This window comes from Manis pentadactyla, chromosome 10, assembly GCF_030020395.1.
Source record: "Manis pentadactyla isolate mManPen7 chromosome 10, mManPen7.hap1, whole genome shotgun sequence".
NCBI classification, from domain to species: domain Eukaryota; kingdom Metazoa; phylum Chordata; class Mammalia; order Pholidota; family Manidae; genus Manis; species Manis pentadactyla.
The window spans coordinates 84,588,884-84,612,260 of record NC_080028.1 but is presented as its reverse complement, the minus strand read 5'-3'; the positions used below and the strand labels follow the sequence as shown (position 1 = coordinate 84,612,260).

Genomic DNA, 23,377 nt, shown 5'->3' with positions numbered 1-23,377 from the left:
CCCTCTTGGGACAAGGCCTGGAAGCTGGCCTTCTGTGTATTCCTGAGGTAACCACAGAGTGGCCCCCAAATATCATGGTAGTATACCCCAAATAGCCAGAAGATAGGAGCATCTTCCCAGGAAGTTTTGTTTTATCATTATGACCAGTGCATGTGCCTCCATTAGCACTATATATAGACCCCTCAGTAAACTGCATAGGGAGAGGGATAAAGGTATGGTATACTAGACCTGGACGGGAACCCCTTCCTGCCACAGTACTATCACAGGACCACTGTCTTGCATGCATCCTACCTAATGGACAAGATTTGCCTGTTGAAGTCATTAAAACATGTGTCTTATCACCCTTCAGGGTTAATCTCTAACATTTTGTGGATTGGGCACACACCCTAGCAAAAAAACACTACCCACTGGGGTTCATGGAACTCCCTATCAGTACCACTACTAGCCTCATGTGGTATGGAGAAAGTGAAGGCTACTACGGTCAGGATTCTCATCTGGCCCTAGTTGAATTGCTCACTATACATGACTCTATATAAAGAGCTCCACCCAGTATTCTGGGTGACACGGTGCATGGTTGCACAGCTGCTGCCTGGCTGCAGGGCTACAAGGCTGCAGGACAGCAGAGGCTGGAGTGGTGGCAGTGCTGAGGACAGAGACTGAGATGGCTGCAGGGGCAGAGAGGCCCAAAGGCAGAGACCACTTGCTGCATGCAGACGTGCTCTGAGTGGATGGGATTCTAGTGATTGACCTGCCACCATGGGAATAAAGTTGGGTATAAATGCTTTTATCCCAAGAACATTCCACTGTCATTTTTTCAGTCTCATTGAATCCATAGTGAACTTGTCCGGGGCTGAAACCCATTGGCAAGACACATGGAAAGTGCGAGTCATGAACTGGGACTGGTTTGAAAACAGCTGGGATGACTGGGATGGGCTTGAGGATCACTATTATTATTATAATTTTTGTTGTTAAAGATTCCAGCTTTCTCACACAAGGATCACTGCACAAGTTTGATTTCTTCTGTAGAAAGTGTGAATCATGAGCTCATCTGAGTAGAACTGGTTTGAATACAGTTGGAATATCCTCCTCAGGCTTGAAGATTATTATAATTTTTGTTACCTGTATCGTAATTTTTGTTATTATCTGCATTTTATTGATATCCCCTGTTGCTGTTGTGGAATATGGTTACAATGCTCCAGCTTTCTTGAAGAGACCATCATGGAAGACTGAGGGTGTCTAAATTGTGAAGCAAGAATCCTGGAGGGTTGGAGTGTGTGTAAAATGGAAGTTCTTTTGGCCAGGATCCTCATCTGACCCTAAACTACTTGATGATGTAATTGTAATTGGCCCACTGCTAGGCTACTGCTTCCACACCTGCATCAATAAGCTATTATTGACTGAGTCACTATATAAAGAGCTCTGCCCAGTCCCTGGGTAGAGGCAGAGACAGAGTTGGATTACAGACTTTCAAACTGCTGGATGCAAACATCAATCTAGTGTTCAACCTACAGCCAAGAGAATAAAGCCAGGCATAAAACCTTTTACCCCAAGAACGTTCCATTGTCATTCCTTGGTATCACTTAATCCATAGTGAACTTGCTCAGGCCTGAAACCCTCAGACAAGACAATGCCCCTTCTCAAGTTGGGTGGGACAACACTGAGGTGTGAGTTCTCCTCTATCTCCCAGAACTGCCCAGTGGGGTTACACTCTAGGGGCTCAACGGTGATGCCTCTGTTGATAATACACCATTTACTGGCTGCTTTCCCTTCCCCAGCTCACATCCCTCCCCATTGGTATTTTCTGGGGCCACTCTTAAATAAACCTCTTTCATTCAAATTCTCATCTTGGGGTTGCTTCTGAGGGTACCCAAAGTTCTAGGAATATATCCTATGAATTAGCCTTACACATATGTAAAAATGACATATTATCAATTTATTAATTCACCATTGTTTGTGAATGGTTGGAAATAATATATCAAAAGAAGAGGGATTAAATACATTATGATCCATCCACATGACAGAACAGTATGGAGTTCTATAAAAGAATGAAAAGTACTTTATGTCTTGATATGAAATAATCTGAGCAATATTATTTTTAAAAAAGCAAGATGTAGAACAGTATAAATAACATATGCTAGTTAGCCTTTGTGTTAAAAAGCTTGTGTTTATGTGTGTGTGCACATGCCTGGATTTTTGTGAAGGAGACCTACAAACATAGCCTTGACTGCCCTTTAAGTGGGACTTGAATGGCTGAGGGGACCAAGAGGGAAAGAAGACTTTTCACCACTTATCCTTCCTTGCACATCTTCAGATTTTTGGACTACTGACAGGTTTACCCATTCAAAAAAATAAAAGTAACAAAGTAATAAGTAAATGAATAGATAAAGGGATATATGCCATTGCTCATCAGATCTTTGCTCTAGTGTGGAATGGGTTGAACAGGCTGACCAGATACTGGTATCAGCACATCTCCTCTCTGTGCTCCTGGCCCAGCTGCACAGGCTCCCACAGGTCTGCATGCTCATCCACAAAAGGAGGCCTCACTTCCTTCAGCAGTGGGAGGATCTGTTCCATTTCCCTTTACGTTCACCCATAAGAGCTGCCATCACCTCTGTCCCAGCCCAAGAAGTTCTCTTCTGCCTGAGAAGTTGTGCTGAAGGCACCTGTCCCCATGCAAGAGACATCTGCTTCACATATACAACTCACACAGTCATGAACATGCTGTACACACACATGTGAATGGAAACCAACGCAGGTCTTCCTGAGTGAAACATCACCACTCCAGTCTCCTAAGAGACACATCCATCCATCAGTCTGGAGACTTGCATGTTGGTCTAACCAAAGTCCTGCTTGAGGCAGGAGAGGCCACCCAGCAAGGAAGGAGCCATTACTGGGGTGAAGCAGCTTCAGGACCAGCTTCACTCATCATGTCCTTGTACTGCCGTTTGAAGAAGCCGAGCTGTAGGGGCAGAGACAGAGGAGTTAGGGACACTGAAGCCAGGGGTGCAAGTGAGAGCCATGCAGACCAGGAGGGGCAGAGGGACCAAAAGTCATGAATAATGAGGCAGAGCATAAAGAGACCTGTGGAAAGTGCAGCAGGGAGGAAGACAGCATCAATATTGGGCCAGGAAAGAAATATAAAATATAAGGAGAAGCACTACTTCTTGTATGGTGGTCACCCTGTACCAGGGAACACTCTCAGGGCACTACATATATTAGCTCAATTAACTTCACAAAATGATATTTATATTTTCATTTTACAGCTGAAGAAACTGAGACTCTCACTTGCTCGAGGCCACAACAGCTGGCAGCACTGGGGGCAGCCAACCCAGTTAGGAGAAGCCAAGAAGCAGCGAGGGCAAGGGAGCAGCAGGAAGAGGGCCTCGAGGGAATACCTTGTACAGTCCGGCGGCGATGAGAGCCAGGAGCACCAGCCCCCCGACTGAGCTGCCCACTATAAGCGGTACAGGGTCATGCACTTCCAGCAGCTCCACTCTGGTCTCTGTCTGAGGCAGAAAGGGTGGGTGCATCAGGAGAGAGAGACTCTGGGTTTCTGCGGGTTCCCCAATCACACCTTGTGCCATCCCAGAATCCAAAATAACACCTCCCGATGCCCCCCAACCCCTGCCCTCAATAATCCCTCTGCATCTGACATGGATACCTGGGCCCTCAGAAATGCCCCCTGTCCCGGCAGCAGGGCAAACTTTGACTCATCAAACAAGATCTCCGCCACACTCACAACCTGAAGGTGGTTATGCCAAGTCTGTGGGAGAGAGAAAGGATGGGAGCTGGACCTGTGGGCCCCCAAAGTTTCACGTTTGTGCCCAGCTGAGCCTCAGACCCACACATACCTTAATATACCAGTCAAATGAGAGATTGCCTTTGAGAGTGACATAGACTTTTTCCAGGATGTTAAAGAATGGGATGTCACACTTGATTTTCTGGCATACAGCAACAGAGCAGTTCTGGGGAAGGGAGGAGAGATGACTAAGGAAGCTGGGGCAAAAACACATATGCATCCAGCCTTCTCAGTCAAGAGACGGTCTCTGGCACCAATGAGGGGCAGTGCTGGACCTGTTTGTTATTCTCACCAACACTGGGGTCTTCTTAAGCTCCTCCAGGAAGTTAGGTTTGGGGGGATCGCTCTTCTCAGAGTGGCACATACTGGAGAGGTTCTAAGGAAAGAGAGACACTGAGAAGAGAGAGAAACGAGGGATCCAAGGTCCTCAAGGAGGCGGTGTGGATCCAGGAAACAGTCAGAAATAGCTCCAAAGTCAATCATAGGAAACAGAATTTAGGAAAGACAGGGACTGTGGAAGGAAGAGTTGGACCAACTCCTCAGGGGCACCTGGGCTTACCTTGGAGGAAGTGACCTCCAGGTTGTCCCACACAGCAACCTGGTTCAGCTGGATGGGGACCCAGAAGACCACAGTGACAGGAAGGCTCCTCTGCCCCAAGTTGTTGAACTGCACAGTGAGGGGAGGAGGCAGATATCAGGCCTCTGGCCTTTCTGCCCCCACCAGAAACTAGACTCAGCCTCCCCTCTCTCAACAGCCAAGTGCACCTCCAAAAGGCATTACAGACCCAAGCATTCTCCCTCTCAACTCTTCTGTGAGGCAGTAGAGTGTAGCAGCTAAACCAGGTTCAAGAGTCAGACAGACTGGTCCTATGCAGAGGCTCTTCCTCTTACTAGTAGTGAGACCATGTGCAGGTTTTGTTAACCTATAAGTCCTAGTTTCTTTATCCGTAAACTGGGAATAACCATAGTACCTCCATCACAGAGTCATTATGAGGATAAAATGAATTTGTTATGCATGTGTGTGTGCAAACATACGTATGTGCATGCTTATATCTGAACAGAGTTAGAGTGAGCTTAGAACAGAGCCTGGCACATAGAAGTCACCTGATGCATTTCTCTCATCATTATTTCTGCATTCCAATTACATTGATTTCCCTCCCAGCCTCCTTCCCAGCTCCCCACCTGATACTGATGCTCTATAATGTGGCTGGTCTTCTCTGAGTCTGTGAAGTTGAGATATTTGGTGGAGACCTCTTGGCTGATGGGAGAAAGAAGAAGGCACAGTGGTGACAGAACATCACAGGTGTCTGGGAAGGGATCTCAGGTTAAGTGTGTAAGGGTGAACAGCACATGGGTAATGCAGCCCTGAGAGGGTGCGAGTGGGATGGTGTGCAGCGAGTGATGTGTGTCAGACACACAGTATGTGCCAGTTTGGGCCACACATGCTCACAAATACATACCCATGCACACCTGTCCTCAGATACACACATAGGCACACATGTGTACAGACTCATACACACAGATACACAGTGGGCCATGCCCAGCCCAGTGGTGAAGGCAGAGCAAAACCCTGGAAGCCAGCACCTGGTGACCACCAAGTAGATAGCATATTTCACAGGCAGCTCCAGCTGGAACTCAGTTTTGTTGGTCCTCGGCATGTTGTTCTCACTAAAGGGAAACAGAGCTCTGGTCAGCTCTTAAGAACTGAGAATCAGGCTTGCCTTCTTCTCCTTCTCCCTTTCCCTCACCCTGTACCTCCAACCAACCACAAAGTCCTGTCCTCTGCATCCTAAACATCACTGTGCTCTACCCCTTGCCCCTACCTAGCAGAGGCCCATCCCTACTCACCTGGACATCTGCAGTGCCTTCTTATCACTGGTCCCCTGAATTCAAAACCACTCCTACCCCAATCCCCAGCCTCTTGGAGAGTAATCCTTCTGCATGCAAATATGATCATCTTACTCCCAGGTTAAATTGCAAATTTCCTAATAGCACCCATAAGTCATTTTATGACACAGCCCACATTTAACCAACTCCTTAAATCCTGCATTATGTGCTTAAGGCACTCTTAAACACAGCCTGTTCTTTCCATTTGGTACACACTTCCTTCCTTCTGTCTTCATGGCTACCCTCAATTCCTGTCTTTGCTTGGCTAACTCAGCCTAAATATATCTTCTTCAGGAATCTTCTCTGAACAGCAAGCTCCCAAGAACACTGGTCATCATTCATTTCATACTGTATTGTAATCACCAGCTTTCCTGTCTATCTTTGCCATTAAATTATAACTTCTATGAGGACAGGAACCATGGCTGTCTTATCCAGTGCTGTCCCACCAGCACTGGGCACAATGCCTGGTATAGTGACTGCTCAGTCAGTATTTGTCATTCAAATGATAGATGAATGAATGAGCTCAGCTGAAGTGAGGACCAGTGGGGAGAAGGTCCCACTGGTTGAAGAAGGGGTTGGGGCCTCAGAGGGGAGGATGCCTGGGGAAGTCCAGGCATAGCACACCTGGTCACACTGGCCTTGAGGAGCAGTCTGTTTCCAAGGGAAGCATCAGAGCCCACATCAAATGTGATATTAAAGGTGACCTGGAGTTGGAGAAAGGAGACAGTGACAAGAATAGGAGAGAAGAAACAATCCAACTGTTCATCAACTGAAGAATGGATAAACAAAATGTGGTGCATGATACAACAAAATATTGTTCAGCAGTAAATAGGAATGAAGTACTAGTACATGCTGCAAACATGGATGACCCTTGAAAAACATCATGCTTAGTCAAAATAGCCAATCACAAAAGACCACATATTGTATGACTTCATTCATATGAAATGTCCAGAATAGGCGAATCTAGAGATAGAAAGATTAGTGGTTGCCTAGGGTGAGGAGAGATGAAGGACTGGGTCTGATGGCTGAGGGGAGCAGGATCTTTTCTTGGGGTCTCAAATATTCTAAAATTTGTCATGGTGGTGGATATACACAACTTGGTGAACATAAGAAAGGCCATGGAATTGTATTCTTAAAATGGGTGAAGTGTATGGTATGTGAATTATACTTCACTAACACTGGTTTTCAAAAAAGGAACCACTACTTTTAAAACAGAAGATGAATCAGGAGAAGACAAAGGAGTAAAGGAGAGGAGGAGTCAGCAGCCTGACCTCTGAGTTGTTTGGGAAGATGGGGTGGTTTATGCTGCAGCTGCTGATCTTCAAGTCCCCAGACCCATTGGTGGGGATGCCAGACTCACAGGTCAGGCGCCAGAATCGCCCTGTGCGTTGGTTCTGGAAGGCAAGTGAGGCAGTGTGGTAATGTCAACTACCAACCTGATGGGGAAAACCAAGTCAGACAGAGCCTGTGGAGGAGTTGGCTACCTGGGCCTCTGATACCCTTCGATAGGACATGTCAGGTGGGTGGAAGAAGTTGACGTGAGTCCAGTAGGAGTCCTCACCCTCATTTCTCACTGTCAGTGTCACGTTGAAGTCCCGGGGACCACCCACCACCAGGGTGTCCAGGCTGTAGGAGGAACAAGCCAGGCCGTGAGATGCTGAGGGCCTCCCTTGGGCAAGTCTGCTCTGGTGAGAAGGAGGCCTGGACACTTGGAGAGAGCAGACAGTGGATGGGACAGACAGACAAAACTCCAAAGCAGCTGCTCTCTATTAGGCTTCCTCAGGAGCCAGGAGAAGGGCAGAGCACCAGGCTGCGGTGCAGGTTTGGAGGTCACAACAAGGAAAAGAAACTCACCTCATAAGACTGAAAGTGATGCTGAGGTCATCCTGGCAAATGCCATCACTGCCACAATTCTGTTCAAAGGGAAACTACAAAAAAATAAAATATGATAAATGAAAGGAAATAATGAAGTGATATGAAATGAAACAATAAAATATTGAAATAAAATTATATGAAATGAAATTAAATGAGCTTCAACAACCTTGGCCTCTGGTTCCTTCCATACCCCCATAGGGCCCCACCTCCAGGACTCACCGAGGCTGTGAAGAGTCTCTGAGCATCCACAGCCAGCACTGGCCGGAGGTTCCCATAAGAGGCCAAGGGCTTCCCCACCAGAGAGAAGTTGAGAAGCAGGACGATGGGAGTCACTGAGTCCTCTACACAATACTGAGTAATGAGAGGGTAGGTTAGGGTTCTTCCTTGCTCAGCTTCCCAAACCCATCTCAGTCTTAAAGGATCCAGGAGTGTGGCCATCCCCTGCTCACCAATAACCGTAGCTTCAGGATCTCACACTTCTGACTCAGCCCCAAGGTCTGTGTCTGTCTGCTTGTGCTGTTCTGTGTCTCATCAAAGAAGACCCGGGGATGTAGGAAACTTGGGTCCAGAGCCAGGTCATAGGTGATAATGCTCTGGATTTCTCCTGAAGGAGCAGGGTAGCATAGTAGTGAGGAGCCCAGCTTTGGAGTCATATAGGTAGGAATATGCAGCCCAGCTCTGCTGCTCTCCAGCTATACAACTTTGGGCATGTTATCTGACCTCTTTGAGTCTTAATTCTTTATTTTTAAACCAAGGATAATAATTGCTCCTTTCCAGTTGTGAAAATGAAATAGTGTCTATAAAGCAGTTAACAGAGTGCCTGCTGCATATGTACTCAAAAAATGGTAGCTATTCTGTTACATAGTAGGAAATCAAGTCTATTTTTCTAGCTGCCTTTAATCTTTTCTCTTTGTCTTTGCTCTTAAGTGACTTGTGCCTCAGTTGGTACAATGTATAAGATTATATATGTTGGCATAATGTACTACAGCATGATTTCCTCTATATTTATCCTGCTTTGATTTAGTAGAGAATCTTGATGTTTTTCATCAGTTTTTGAAAATTCTTTATCACCATTTCTTTAACTGCTGCTTATTTTCTATTTTCTCTCCTTCTTTTGGAACTCCAGTTATATGTTTATACTTCTTTTACCATGTCCCATATATCTCTTATGATTAAAAAAATTTTTTTTCATCCTTTGTTTCTCTGTATATGTTAATCTTGGTACTTTCAATTGATTTACCTTTCAGTTTACTAATTCTGTCTTCTGCTAATGTGCTATTAAATCTACTTATTGAATTCTTAATTTCAGTCTGTATTTTTCAGTGTTAGAGTTTCCATTTGACTTGATTTATGAATTCCAAGTCTTTTCTGAAGTTCTCCATCATTTACCTTTTTCTTGAAGATATTAATTGTCATTAATTTTTAAATTCCTATCTAATAATTCTAATTTACAAATTAGAAAATTCCTAATAACTCTATTTATGTATCACCTGTGGGTCTCTTTCTATTGTCTATTGTTCCCCTTAGTTACTGGTCTCGTGGAACTTGTCCCAATAGAAAGACCAAGGTTTAACAAGGCCCCTCTCAAAACTTTCTATCCCTCGCATTGGGAAGCTGCTGAACTTCTGCTCAACTCTTTAACTCTCCAGTTTCTGTCTTCTACTGAGTTTCTTGAAGTATTGATATGAACATGCATGGCCTAGGAGTCAACCAATGACTTGGTTGGAATTTTGTGTATGGATTTGGGGGTACCTTCTCTGCAGTTCTCTAATCTCCAAGACTTTGTTTGTTTGTAGAGAATTGTTCTCTAGCTACTTCAAATCTGACTGCCCCAAACTCTGACTGCTGTCTCTTCAGCCCAGTAAGATTGCTAGAAACCTAATTTTATCCCCTCCCCCATTTGTCTCTAGTACCACCATTAGTATTCCCCACTCCAAGCACAGTAACACTCTGAGAATAGAGACAAGGGAGGAAGTCAGGTTAGTTGTGATAAAATGCATGGCTGAATGCTTTGTGAATTTGTGTGGGGCCCTTGATTCTCCGTGGAACTGAGAGAGTAAGGGAGTGCCACATGCTCACCTCTCTTGAGGGGGTTTGCTGGTCCTCCCCACCTAGTAGGGGAATTGCCTGCTCATTCCAGCCAAGCTTGGAGAAGGCTGTCAGAGTCTGTTAGAACTTTGCTCTGGACTACCAGAGGCTACAAAGACTGGGTTGGGCCAACCATCAACATCCCCAGTCATTTAACCTCTTGACACATACCCACCCACCCTCACCTTCCCTCAGCCGGTCCCGTGTGTTCTTGCGAACACGAAAGCAGATGTTGACCTCTCCAGCATTCTGGCCTCTCACGACTTGCTCACGACACTCAAACACATTCCTTGCCACTTCCCTGGGTGTGAACTCCATGGTCACTTCAACTTTCAGCACAGGCTGGGACCTGTAAGGACACCAGAGGGCCATTAGGGGCATTCAGACAGCAAAGCCACTCCTTTCAGAGAAGATAGCTGGTGTGCTCCAAAAGAGGTTCTCACCTGAGCAGCAGTGCATGTCCCTGGGCCCCTACAGCCAGGTCCACCAGTCCATCCATTGTGAGGTCCTGGCCCCCACTCAGTGACTGACCAAAATACTGGAGACTGGGGGATAGCTGAGAGCCTGAAATCCTCTGAGGGTAGAAAAGAGAAGAGGAGAAAGGGAGTGGGAAGGAATACGGAAATGTGTAACTCAATCACTCAGAGTGACCCAAAGGAGAGATTGTCTGGGCTGCACTCAAGTCTCATCTCTGGCAACTTCTTCAGGAATTAGGACAACTATTACACAAAACCTTGAGATGATACACAAAGTTTTCATTAATTACCTGAGTTTTCAAGGGAGAACAAAAGTTTTATAGGAAAGAAGTGACATAGCATATTATTTGACTCAGCTGAATCTCATTTACATGGTCAGGATAATGTAAACACTGAATATCTATCTAACCAAAATTCTCATTTAAATACAAGGATGGAGGGGTGGGATGGAAGGCAGGTAATTATGTGGCAAGAGAGGTCTGAAAAAGAGCTCAGTCCTTACCAATCCAAGTGGGAAGTCAATGCTAGAACAAAAATCTAGAAGGAGCAAAATAATCATACCATTGGAAGTGTGGAGTATCATTGAAAGAGCTGATAGTGGTTTCCTCAAGAGCAGGAAGAATGAAGAGGAAAATCACAGTGTGGGTGTGAAATTGTTGTTTTTCATAATGAGCCTTTAAGAATGATTTTGACTCTTGATATGCAAGAGTAACACTGAAAGAATAACAGCCAAATAAATTTTAGAAGTACTTAATGCCACTGAACTGCATATTTAAAAATAGGTAAGATGTTGAATTTTATGTCAGGTATATTTTATCATATTTTTAAGTGACTTTATCAATGAAAAGGAAGGATAAGGAAGCATGGAATGTCAAAAATGTGCTATATCTCAATCTAGGTGATGCTTTTCTTTGGGTTCACATGGGAGACTTCATCACTTAAGATTTGTATTTCAAAATTAGGTATAATGTGGTAGTTTGGAGAGTCAGAGCATATTTGCTTGTCCAAACACTTGACTACATCTAGCCCCATTCACAGGAAAAAAGCAAGGAAAAAAATGCAAACAATAAGATAGCAAGTTTTTTTTTGCATTTTTTTAATTCCAAAGTCTGTGGCATGTATGTATGTATGTATATGTGTATGTAAGTATGTACATGTGTATGTGGTGTGTGTGTGTGTGTACATATAAAGTACCCTCCCCTTACCCTTGTTTCCCTTTGCAAGGTGAGTTAGGTACAGATAAGGGGAGGGAACTAGGGCTTTCACTTTTTATTTTAGATTTATAAATTATTCAAGCATGTAAAGCTTTTATAATAAAAAGAAAGTAAAACCAGAGCCTTCAAGCCCCATTTGCACAGAGGAACAACAGAAGCCAATTATAATACTTACACAATTGTGGAAAGAGGCTCTGAGAAACAGAAGTGGGTAAGGCAGTGAATGTATAGCAAGTAATGGGGCCTACACACTTTCCCATTTATATAAACTTCTAGAATGGGCAAAACTAATTTATGGTGGAAAATAATTCCAATTCCAGAGAACAGTAATTTCCTCTGGAATGGAGTAGAGTCATAAATTGGGAAGGGGCAAGAGGGAACTTTCTGGAATGGTGATGATGTTCTGTATCTTGAAGGACTGCAGGTTACCCAGGTGTATGCATTTGTCAAAATTCATTGAATGGCTAAGGATTTGTGCATTTCCTGCCTGTAAATTTCTTTAAAATAACAGTAATAAAATACTGAATTCTAGTTAATGACATACATGCTGAAGTGTTTAGGGGAGAAGTGAATTGATATTGCAACTTACATTGATATGCATTTGAAAAAATAAGATGGCCTGACAGACAGAAAAATGGGTAAAAAAGAATAGATATGTGAGAAAGTAAATAGAGACAAATGATCACTATAGGTTCTAAGTTGTAATATATGGGTGCTCAGTGTACAATTCTTTCAAATTTGCTGTAAATTTGAAGGTTTTCTAAATAAAATTTTCAAAAAAACTCTACTAATACTTGGGGTCCTGACCCCAAACCAATTAAATCAGAACCCCTAACAGAGGCCAAGCACCTGTGTGTTTTTACAATCTTCAGGTGATTTTAATGTTTGGTAGGGTTGAACCTCTGGCAGGGGTGATGACAACAGAGAGAGAAAGGGCGCAAGAGAAATGTGAAACTGGAAAAATTTGGAGACCAGAAGCTAAAAGAATGATGGCCTCAGCTGGCTATAGTGAGAGAAAACCAGACTGTGGGGTTCCCTCCAGAGAGTGGGCTCCATTTGGCAGGGAACAGAGAGCCATTTTAGAGAAGAAACCAGTTGTGGTGACCAGAATTTTGAGTGACTAACCATCAGGATGGGCTACATAATTTGCAGGACCCAGTGCTAAAAAAATATATAGGACCCCTTACTCAAAAACTATTAAGAATTTCAAGATAGCAAGAGCAGAGCATTAAAACAAACACAGAGCACAAGTCACAAGTCATAAGACATGCAATCCTGGTAGCGAGACCAACCATAGGGGTTTTCTGAGATGTAAGACTTTCAGTACTGAGACCAGACAGACGTGTGCAAACCAGACTATTGGTCACCCTACCAAGACTGAGATTGAGAAGAAAGAAATGCCTACCTTCCAACACTTCTGGCTTGCATTTACCACCTCTAAGCCTTAGTTTCCTTATATGTGAAGTGGTAGTGATGATGCCCCCATGCACCTCTTATATTTCTGGTTTTTGAAGGTTCTGAAAAGGAGTACTGGGGGACTAGATCTGGCAGCTGTGGGAATGCTGAACTAGAAAGGGACAGATCAAGAAAAGTGCTACTGTTGTGACAGAGACAGTACCTGGGCCTCACCTGGCTGTGGGAGGGGTTGATGCCCACTTCTGCAGTTCCATGAAATATGTAGACAGCACCCCTGTTCTCCTGCTCTCCTGGGGCCCCGATGGCCACGTCCGTCAGCTTGTCCCCATTCACATCCCCCAGCACTGTCAGGGCTGCCCCAAAGCGGCCCCAGGGCTGGCCCTGCACCCCATGGAGAACAGCCTCACACTGCCATCTAGCCCTCTGCAGAACAAAACCAGTATCAGGCCCTAACCTGGTCAGCCCCCACCCCACACCCAGCCCTCACCCAGCCCAGGCCCCATCAGGCACTCACCCCACGAGGCAAGGGGCACACAGACACCTGGCCTCCCTGGGTCGGCTCATAGTAATGGGGAGCCCCAATTAGGACCAGGTCAGAGCTGCCGTCTTTGTCCATGTCCACGGAACAGAGGGAGGCCCCGAAGTAGGAGCCAATCTACAAGAGATGAAGTCAGGATCACATACCTCTTCCCACCTAAAGCAGAGTGTGGGGTTTTCTCTCTGTGAAGAAAAATCATGCCTGCTGGGGAAAGCCCTTTGTAGAGGATGTGTTCCTCTATGATTCATGATAAATTCTTGTTTGAATGTGCTGCCATCTGCAGAAGCATATTATAGAGTTGGGCAATGGCTGAGGATTTGCCCCATATAGTGTTCTAGGGAGATGATTAAGGTAGCAAAGAAGTTGGATTGGAAATAGCCTAGAAGAGCAGACATGATATCCTTTCAATATATTGGAATTTTTTAAGGAAGTAAAAAATCAAATTTGGCAATCTGGCTAATAAGGAATCAACTTGCTTGGATTAAAAATAACTATTGGTACAGGAATTTTTTGCATAATATTGGGAAATAATGTCTATCATTTAAAAGAATTTTAAAAGTATGGTAAAAAAAATATGTTCAATGTCAGTATGTAGAACTCATTCACAGGATTCATCCATTCATTCACTCATTCATTCAACAAAGAAGGGTTTGCTATTTGCCGAGCATGAGACTGGGTAATATAGACAATGCCTTCCAAGGCTCTCAGTACAGCAGGGTGGAGCAGAGAGGAAGAGCAACAGATAAACAGGCAGAAGGATATGATAAGCTACAAGCTGGGGCACATTCTAGGAAGGAAAAGTGCAGGGGACTTTAAGACATGACTCAGTGCTATATGATTTCTGCCCCATGCACCACTGAGGGAGGCCTCTGATAGCCCAATAGAGGCATTTAAGCTTCATCCCAAAGTCAATGGGATTTTTTCATTTCTAGGTCAAGTTTATTGGGGTATAATTTACATATAATAAAATTCAACCTTTTTAGTGTAGTTCTATGAGTTTTGATGAATCCATAAAGTCATGTAACCACCACCAGTCAAGATATAAACGTTTCTATAGTTTTAGAATACCCCCAAAATATTTCCTCATGCACCACTGTAACCAACCTCTTCCCTCAATCATCAGCCCCTAGCAACTACTGATCTGTTTCTATCCCTACAGTTTTGCCTTTTCCAGAATTTTACATAAATAGAATTATATAGTATGTAGCCTTCTTTCACTACAGTTCTGGCTTCTTTCACTTAGAACAATGCATTTAAGATTCATCCATGTTGTTGCATGTATAAGAAATCCTTTCTATTTTATTTCTCATTAGTATTGTATGGATATACCAGTTTGTATATCCATTCTCCAGTTCAGGGACATGTGGGTTGTTTCTAGTTTGGAGCAATTATGGATAAGGCCACTAGAAACATTCACATGTATATTTTCATTGAATATCTATTTTTATTTCTCTTAGGTAAATACCTAAAAGTGGGCTTACTGGTATTGAACTTTGTAAAATATTGACAAACTGTTTTCCAAAGTAGGCATGCCATTTTCCATTCTGACAGCAGTATATGAGTTTTAGTTGCTACACTTCTTTGCCAATACTTGATATTGCCAGTTTATTTTCTTTCTGCATTAACCATTCTAATAGGTATACAGTAGTATCGCATTGTGGTTTTAATTTGCATTTTTCTATGATTAATGACATGGAGCATGTTTTCACATGCTTATTTTCCATCCATATACATTCTTTGGTGAAGTGTCTGTTAAAAGTATTTTACTTATTTTGAATTAGATTTTTTGGCTTCTTACTGTTGAGTTTTGAGAATCATTTATATTATCTGGATATAAGTCCTTTGTCAGACATGTAATTTAAAAGAAAGAACGAAAATTTGCAAATACTTCCTCCCAATTTGTAACTTATCTATTCATTCTCTTAAGAGTCTCTTTCACAGAGCAAAAACTTTTTTCATTTTGATGAAGTCTTATTTATAAGATTTTTCCTTTATGGATCAGACTTCAGTGTTATATCTGAGAACTTTTTGCCTAATACAAGATCACAAAGATTTTCTCCTATGTTTTCTTCCACAAGAATTATAGTTTAAGATTTTTACATTAGCTCTATGATTTATTTTGAATTAATCTTAATATGGTACAAGATATGGGTAGAGGTTTGGTTTTGTTTCATTTTAGCTTATTATTAAAGATGTCCAGTTGTTCTAACACCATTGAACTCTCCATTGAATTGTCTTTGTGCCTTTGTTGAAAAATCAGTTGACTATATATGCATCAGTCTATTTCAGGCCTCTTCTTTTCCACTACCTGCATGTCTATCCTTTTGCCAATACCATACTATCCTGATTACTATAACTTTGTAGTAAGTCTTAAAATCAGGAAGTGTATGAATCCTCTACTAAATAGCTACTGGTATTTAAGTTCTCTTTCAAAACTGTTTTGGATATTCTACTTTCTTGATTTTCCATATAAATCTTACAATCAGCTTGTCAGTTCTACAAAATAATAGGATTGTGCTGAATCTATAGATCAACTTTGGAAGAATTTTGTAATTTTCAGCACACAAATATTGTACACATTTTGTTAGCTTTATGCCTAAGGATTTCATGGTCTTTGGTGCTATTGTAATGGTACTTTTTAAATTTAATTTTCCAAATTTTCATTGGTAATATAGAAATACAACTGATTTTTCAGCAGTAGACTCATAGACACTGAGAAGTGACTAATGGTTATCAAGGGAGAGGGGTTAGGGTGGGTGGATGCAGATGGTGAAGGGTATAAAGAGGCACAATAATTTGCAATCACAATATAAGCTGGTCATTGGGACAGTAGAACAATGTGGAGAATATAGTCAATGATTCTGGGACATCTTTCTATGTTGATAGATAGAAACCACACTAGAGGGGATGAGAATTTAATAATATGGGTAACTATTGAGCCTTTGTCTTGTACATTTGAAATGAATATAAGATTGTATATCATAGGGAGCCAAGATGGCGGCGTGAGTAGAGCAGCGGAAATTTCCTCCCAAAACCACACATATCTATGAAAATATAACAAAGACAACTCTTCCTAGAATAAAGACCAGAGGACACAGGACAACATCCAGACCACATCCACACCTGCGAGAACCCAGTGCCTCATAAAGGGGGTAAGATACAAGCCCCGGCCCGGCGGGACCCGAGCGCCCCTCCCCCCAGCTCCCAGCGGGAGAAGAATAGGCAGAGCGGGAGGGAGAGAGAGCCCAGGATTGCTGAAAACCCAGCCCCAGCCATCCGGACCAGAGCGCAGACACAGTGCATGCGCAGGGCCCTGGATACTAGGGAAATAGGGCAGCAAGAACGTGAGAGGGTACCGGAGGCCTGGCGCCACAGGACATAAGAAAAGCAAGTGGCCATTTTTTTTTTCTGTTTTGTTTTAGCGAGCGTTTTTTGGAAGTCTTAAAGGGATAGGGACCCCAATACTAGGGAAACAGGGCAGCAAGACCAGTGAGCAGATGCCTGAGGCTGGCGCCGGAGAATAAAGAAAAACAAGTGGCCATTTTTTATTTTATTTTATTTTTTTTAATTTTTAAATTTTTTTTTTCTTTTTTGTGGTCATTGTTCTGTTTTGGCGGGTGCTTTTTGGAAGTCTTAAAGGGGAAGGGTGCGACACTTAATCCAGAGGTAGGGAATCTGGGTATCTCTGGGTACCCTAATCCCCTGGGCTGCAGGGAGCATGGAAGCCCCTTACGGAGATAAATAGCCTCCTGGCCGCTCCCCCTCCAACGCGACTCCACCACTTTGGAGCAGCAGCCCGGGCCAGGCCACGCCCACAACAACAGCGGAGATAACCTCCATTAGCAGCCAGGCAGGAAGCAGAAGCACTGTCTGCCGCAGCTACCCAGCACAAGCCACTAGAGGTCACTGTTCTCCCAGGAGAGGAGGGCCACAAACCAACAAGAAGGGAAGTTCTTCCAGCCATCACTTGTCCCAGCTCTGCAAACTATTCCTATCACCATGAAAAGGCAAAACTACAGGCAGACAAAGATCACAGAGACAACACCAAAGAAGGAGACAGACCTAACCAGTCTTCCTGACAAAGAATTCAAAATAATAATCATAAACATGCTGACAGAGATGCAGAGAAATATGCAAGAGATATGGGATGAAGTCCGGAGGGAGATCACAGATGCCAAAAAGGAGATTACAGAAATGAAACAAACTCTGCAAGGGTTTATAAGCAGAATGGATAGGATGCAAGAGGCCATTGATGGAATTGAAACCAGAGAACAGGAACGCATAGAAGCTGACATAGAGAGAGATAAAAGGATCTACAGGAATGAAACAACATTAAGAGAACTGTGTGACCAAACCAAAAGGAACAATATCCATATTATAGGGGTACCAGAAGAAGAAGAGAGACAGAAAGGGATGGAAAGTATCTTGGAAGAAATAATTGCTGAAAACTTCCCCAAATTAGGGGAGGAAATAATCGAACAGACCACGGAAATACACAGAACCCCCAACAGAAAGGATCCAAGGAGGACAACACCAAGACACATAATAATTAAAATGGCAAAGATCAAGAACAAGGAAAGAGTTTTAAAGGCAGCTAGAGAGAAAAAGGTCACCTATAAAGGAAAACCCATCAGGCTAACATCAGACTTCTCAACAGAAACCCTACAGGCCAGAAGAGAATGGCATGATATATTTAATGCAATGAAACAGAAGGGCCTTGAACCAAGGATACATGTATGATGGTGGGATTAAACAATTCCCAGACAAACAAAAGCTGACGGAATTTGCTTCCCACAAACCACCTCTACAGGACATCGTACAGGGACTGCTCTAGATGGGAGCACTCCTAGAAAGAGCACAGAACAAAACATCCAAAATATGAAGAATGGAGGAGGAGGAATAAGAAGGGAGAGAAGAAAAGAATCTCCAGACAGTGTATATAACAGCTCAATAAGCGAGCTAAGTTAGGCAGTAAGATACTAAAGAGGCTAACCTTGAACCTTTGGTAACCACGAATTTAAAGCCTGCAATGGCAATAAGTACATATATTTCAATAGTCACCGTAAATGTTAATGGACTGAATGCACCAATCAAAAGACACAGAGTAACAGAATGGATAAATAAAGCAAGACACATCTATGTGCTGCTTACAAGAAACTCACCTCAAACCCAAAGACATGTACAGACTAAAAGTCAAGGGATGGAAAAACATATTTCAAGCAAACAACAGTGAGAAGAAAGCAGGGGTTGCAGTACTAATATCAGACAAAATAGACTTCAAAACAAAGAAAGTAACAAGACATAAAGAAGGACACTATATAATAATAAAGGGCTCAGTCCAACAAGAGGATATAACCATTCTAAATATATATGCACCTAAGACAGGAGCAGCAGTATATGTGAAACAAATACTAACAGAACTAAAGGGGGAAATAGACTGCAATGCATTCATTCTAGGAGACTTCAACACACCACTCACCCCAAAGGATAGATCCACTGGGCAGAAAATAAGTAAGGACACGGAAGCACTGAACAATACAGTAGAGCAGATGGACCTAATAGACATCTACAGAACACTACATCCAAAAGCAACAGGATACACATTCTTCTCAAGTGCACATGGAACATTCTCCAGAATAGACCACATACTAGGCCACAAAAAGAGCCTCAGTAAATTCCAAAACATTGAAATCCTACCAACCAACTTTTCAGACCACAAAGGCATAAAACTAGAAATAAACTGTACAAAGAAAGCAAAAAGGCTGACAAACACATGGAGGCTTAACAACATGTTCCTAAATAATCAATGGATCAATGACCAAATCAAAATGGAGATCCAGCAATATATGGAAACAAATGACAACAACAACACTAAGCCCCAACTTCTGTGGGACACAGCAAAAGCAGTCTTAAGAGGAAAGCATATAGCAATCCAAGCATATTTTAAAAAGGAAGAACAATCCCAAATAAATGGACTAATGTCACAACTACTGAAATTGGAAAAAGAAGAACAAATGAGGCCTAAGGTCAGCAGAAGGAGGGACATAATAAAGATCAGAGAAGAAATAAATAAAATTCAGAAGAATAAAACAATAGAAAAAATCAATGAAAACAAGAGCTGGTTCTTCGAGAAAATAAACTAAATAGATAAGCCTCAAGCCAGACTTATTAAGAGGAAAAGAGAGTCAACACAAGTCAACAGTATCAGAAACGAGAAAGGAAAAATCACGACGGACCCCACAGAAATATAAAGAATTATTAGAGAATACTGTGAAAACCTATATGCTAACAAGCCGGGAAACCTAGGAGAAATGGACAACTTCCTAGAAAAATACAACCTTCCAAGACTGACCCAGAAAGAAACAGAAAATCTAAACAGACCAATTACCAGCAAAGAAATTGGAGCAGTAATCAAAAAACTACCAAAGAACAAAACCCCCGGGCCAGATGGATTTACCTCGGAATTTTATCAGACATACAGGGAAGACATAATACCCATTCTCCTTAAAGTTTTCCAAAAAATGGAAGAGGAGGGGATACTCCCAAACTCATTCTATGAAGCTAATATCACCCTAATACCAAAACCAGGCAACGACCCCACCAAAAAAGAAAACTACACACCAATATCCCTGATGAATGTAGATGCAAAAATACTCAACAAAATATTAGCAAACCGAATTCAAAAATACATCAAAAGGATCATACACCATGACCAAGTGGGATTCATCCCAGGGATGCAAGGATGGTACAACATTCTAAAGTCCATCAACATCATCCACCACATCAACAAAAAGAAAGACAAAAACCATATGATCATCTCCATAGATGCTGTAAAAGCATTTGACAAAGTTCAACATCCATTCATGATAAAAACTCTCAGCAAAATGGGAATAGAGGGCAAGTACCTCAACATAATAAAGGCCATCTATGAAAAACCCACAGCCAACATTATATTGAACAGCGAGAAGCTGAAAGTATTTCCTCTGAGATTGGGAACTAGACAGGGATGCCCACTCTCTCCACTGTTATTTAACATAGTACTGGAGGTCCTAGCCACGGCAATCAGACAAAACAAAGAAATACAAGGAATCCAGATTGGTAAAGAAGAAGTTAAACTGTCACTATTTGCAGATGACATGATACTGTACATAAAAAACCCTAAAGACTCCACTCCAAAACTACTAGAACTGATATCAGAATACAGCAATGTTGCAGGCTACAAAATCAACACACAGAAATTTGTGACTTTCCTATACACTAACAATGAACCAACAGAAAGAGAAATCAGGAAAACAACTCCATTCACAATTGCATCAAAAAAAATAAAATACCTAGGAATAAACCTAACCAAAGAAGTGAAAGACTTATACTCTGAAAACTACAAGTCACTCTTAAGAGAAATTAAAGGGGACACTAACAGATGGAAACTCATCCCATGCTCATGGCTAGGAAGAATTAACATCGTCAAAATGGCAATCCTGCCCAAAGCAATATACAGATTTGATGCAATCCCTATGAAACTACCAGCAACATTCTTCAATGAACTGGAACAAATAATTCAAAAATTCATATGGAAACACCAAAGATCCCGAATAGCCAAAGCAATCCTGAGAAAGAAGAATAAAGTAGGGGGGATCTCACTCCCCAACTTCAAGCTCTACTATAAAGCCATAGTAATCAAGACAATTTGGTACTGGCACAAGAGCAGAGCCACAGACCAATGGGACAGACTAGAGAATCCAGACATTAACCCAGACATATATGGTCAATTAATATTTGATAAAGGAGCCATGGACATACAATGGCGAAATGACAGTCTCTTCAACAGATGGTGCTGGCAAAACTGGACAGCTACATGTAGGAGAATGAAACTGGACCATTGTCTAACCCCATATACAAAAGTAAACTGAAAATGGATCAAAGACCTGAATTTAAGTCATGAAACCATTAAACTCTTGGAAGAAAACATAGGCAAAAACCTCTTAGACATAAACATGAGTGACCTCTTCTTGAACATATCTCCCTGGGCAAGGAAAACAACAGCAAAAATGAACAAGTGGGACTATATTAAGCTGAAACGCTTCTGTAGAGCAAAAGACACCATCAATAGAACAAAAAGGAACCCTACAGTATGGGAGAATATATTTGAAAATGATAGATCCGATAAAGGCTTGACGTCCAGAATATATAAAGAGCTCACACGCCTCAACAAACAAAAAACAAAGAACCCAATTAAAAAATGGGCAGAGGAACTGAACAAATGGTTCTCCAAAAAAGAAATACAGATGGCCAACAGACACATGAAAAGATGCTCCACATTGCTAATTATCAGAGAAATGCAAATTAAAACTACAATGAGGTATCACCTCACACCAGTAAGGATGGCTGCCATCCAAAAGACAAACAACAACAAATGTTGGCGAGGCTGTGGAGAAAGGGGAACCCTCCTACACTGCTGGTGGGAATGTAAATTAGTTCAACCATTGTGGAAAGCAGTATGAAGGTACATCAGAATGCTCAAAACAGACATACCATTTGACCCAGGAATTGCACTCCTAGGAATTTACCCTAAGAATGCAGCGAGTCTGAGAAAGACCAATGCACCCCTATGTTTATCGCAGCACTATTTACAATAGCCAAGAATTGGAAGCAACCTAAATGTCCATCGATAGATGAATGGATAAAGAAGATGTGGTACATATACACAATGGAATACTACTCAGCCATAAGAAAAGGGTAAATCCTACCATTTGCAGCAACATGGATGGAGCTGGAGGGTATTATGCTCAGTGAAACAAGCCAAGCGGAGAAAGAGAAATACCAAATGATTTCACTCATCTGTGGAGTATAAGAACAAAGGAAAAACTGAAGGAACAAAACAGCAGCAGAATCACAGAACTCAAGAATGGACTAACAGGTACCAAAGGGAAAGGGACTGGGGAGGATGGGTGGGTAGGGAGGGATAAGGGGGGGAGAAAAAGGGGGGTATTAAGATTAGCATGCATAGGGGGGTGGGAGAAAGGGGAGGGCTGTACAACACAGAGAAGACAAGTAGTGATTCTACAACATTTTGCTACGCTGATGGACAGTGACTGTAAAGGGGTATATAGGGGGGACCTGGTATAGGGGTGAGCCTAGGAAACAAAATATTTGTCATGTAAGTGTAGATTAATGATTTTTAAAAAAGCAGTTCCTGTGTGGTGACCTCCAATGAGTTCTACACAAGGGTATAAAGGGCATATAAAAGTGTAGGCAAAGGGTCTGTTTGTGTTTATACAGAGGATCAAAGCCTAATTGGGCTACCCCGAAAATGAACTAAGATACGATATGAAAAAGAACTTCCAACATCTGCACTCTCTGGAAGACTCATGCCAGAAGATGATCATCAAAAAACCCCAACAAAGATCCACGCACTGCTACAGCAGTAGATGCACTCATCCCACCAGTTCCTGGACTTGCCATGGGAATGAGGAAGGAGATATCTAAGCTGGCCTGTGCATACAGTAAAACAACAAATTTGACTAGATCTATACTGTTGGAACTCAACCAAGAATTAGGAGAAGTGCAAATTGTAGTGCTCCAAAATCTTACAACTACAGACTATTTACTGTTAAAAGAACATATGGGATGTGAACAGTCCCCAGGAATGGGTTGTTTTAATTTGTCTGATTTCTCTCAGACTGTTCAAGTTCAGTTGGACAATATCCACCATATCATAGATAAGTTTTCACAAATGCCTAAGGTGCCTAACTGGTTTTCTTGGTTTCACTGGAGATGGCTGGTAATTACAGGTATGCTTTGGTTATGTAACTATACTCCTATTATGTTAATGTGTGTGCGCAATTTAATTAGTAGCTTAAAACCTATACATGCTGAAGTTACTCTACAAGAAGATATGTCAAAGAAATAATCAATCTTCCCATGTTTTCTTCCGCCTGCTACTTCTATAGCTTTTCTTCTTCCTTCCTAATTACAACCCTTAAATAGAATTCATGCCTCATATCAAATTTACCGAGTATCATAATTCTTCCAAGTGGTAAAGATACCTCAAGACAAATGCTGGGCATAGAAGCCACAGGGCATA

The 23,377-nt window shown here is 42.3% G+C and overlaps 1 protein-coding gene across 1 annotated transcript in view; it reads right to left on the bottom strand.

Annotated features, from left to right (window-relative positions):
* Positions 1 to 1,914: 1,914 nt before the first annotated feature.
* ITGAM (integrin subunit alpha M) overlaps positions 1,915 to 23,377 on the bottom strand; it is a 63,917-nt gene continuing 42,454 nt past the window's right edge. Inside the window, exons 13-30 of the mRNA XM_036927237.2 lie at positions 13,270 to 13,410; positions 12,969 to 13,178; positions 10,093 to 10,223; positions 9,835 to 9,998; positions 8,011 to 8,165; positions 7,781 to 7,912; positions 7,541 to 7,614; positions 7,171 to 7,312; positions 6,958 to 7,080; positions 6,311 to 6,390; positions 5,384 to 5,467; positions 4,982 to 5,057; positions 4,359 to 4,466; positions 4,092 to 4,175; positions 3,852 to 3,965; positions 3,662 to 3,763; positions 3,396 to 3,506; positions 1,915 to 2,959 (exon numbers count right to left, since the gene is read on the bottom strand). Of these exons, the coding sequence (XP_036783132.2) occupies positions 2,888 to 2,959; positions 3,396 to 3,506; positions 3,662 to 3,763; positions 3,852 to 3,965; positions 4,092 to 4,175; positions 4,359 to 4,466; positions 4,982 to 5,057; positions 5,384 to 5,467; positions 6,311 to 6,390; positions 6,958 to 7,080; positions 7,171 to 7,312; positions 7,541 to 7,614; positions 7,781 to 7,912; positions 8,011 to 8,165; positions 9,835 to 9,998; positions 10,093 to 10,223; positions 12,969 to 13,178; positions 13,270 to 13,410 (2,103 nt within the window). The 3' untranslated portion in view covers positions 1,915 to 2,887. The remainder of the gene's footprint in view (positions 2,960 to 3,395; positions 3,507 to 3,661; positions 3,764 to 3,851; positions 3,966 to 4,091; positions 4,176 to 4,358; positions 4,467 to 4,981; positions 5,058 to 5,383; positions 5,468 to 6,310; positions 6,391 to 6,957; positions 7,081 to 7,170; positions 7,313 to 7,540; positions 7,615 to 7,780; positions 7,913 to 8,010; positions 8,166 to 9,834; positions 9,999 to 10,092; positions 10,224 to 12,968; positions 13,179 to 13,269; positions 13,411 to 23,377) is intronic.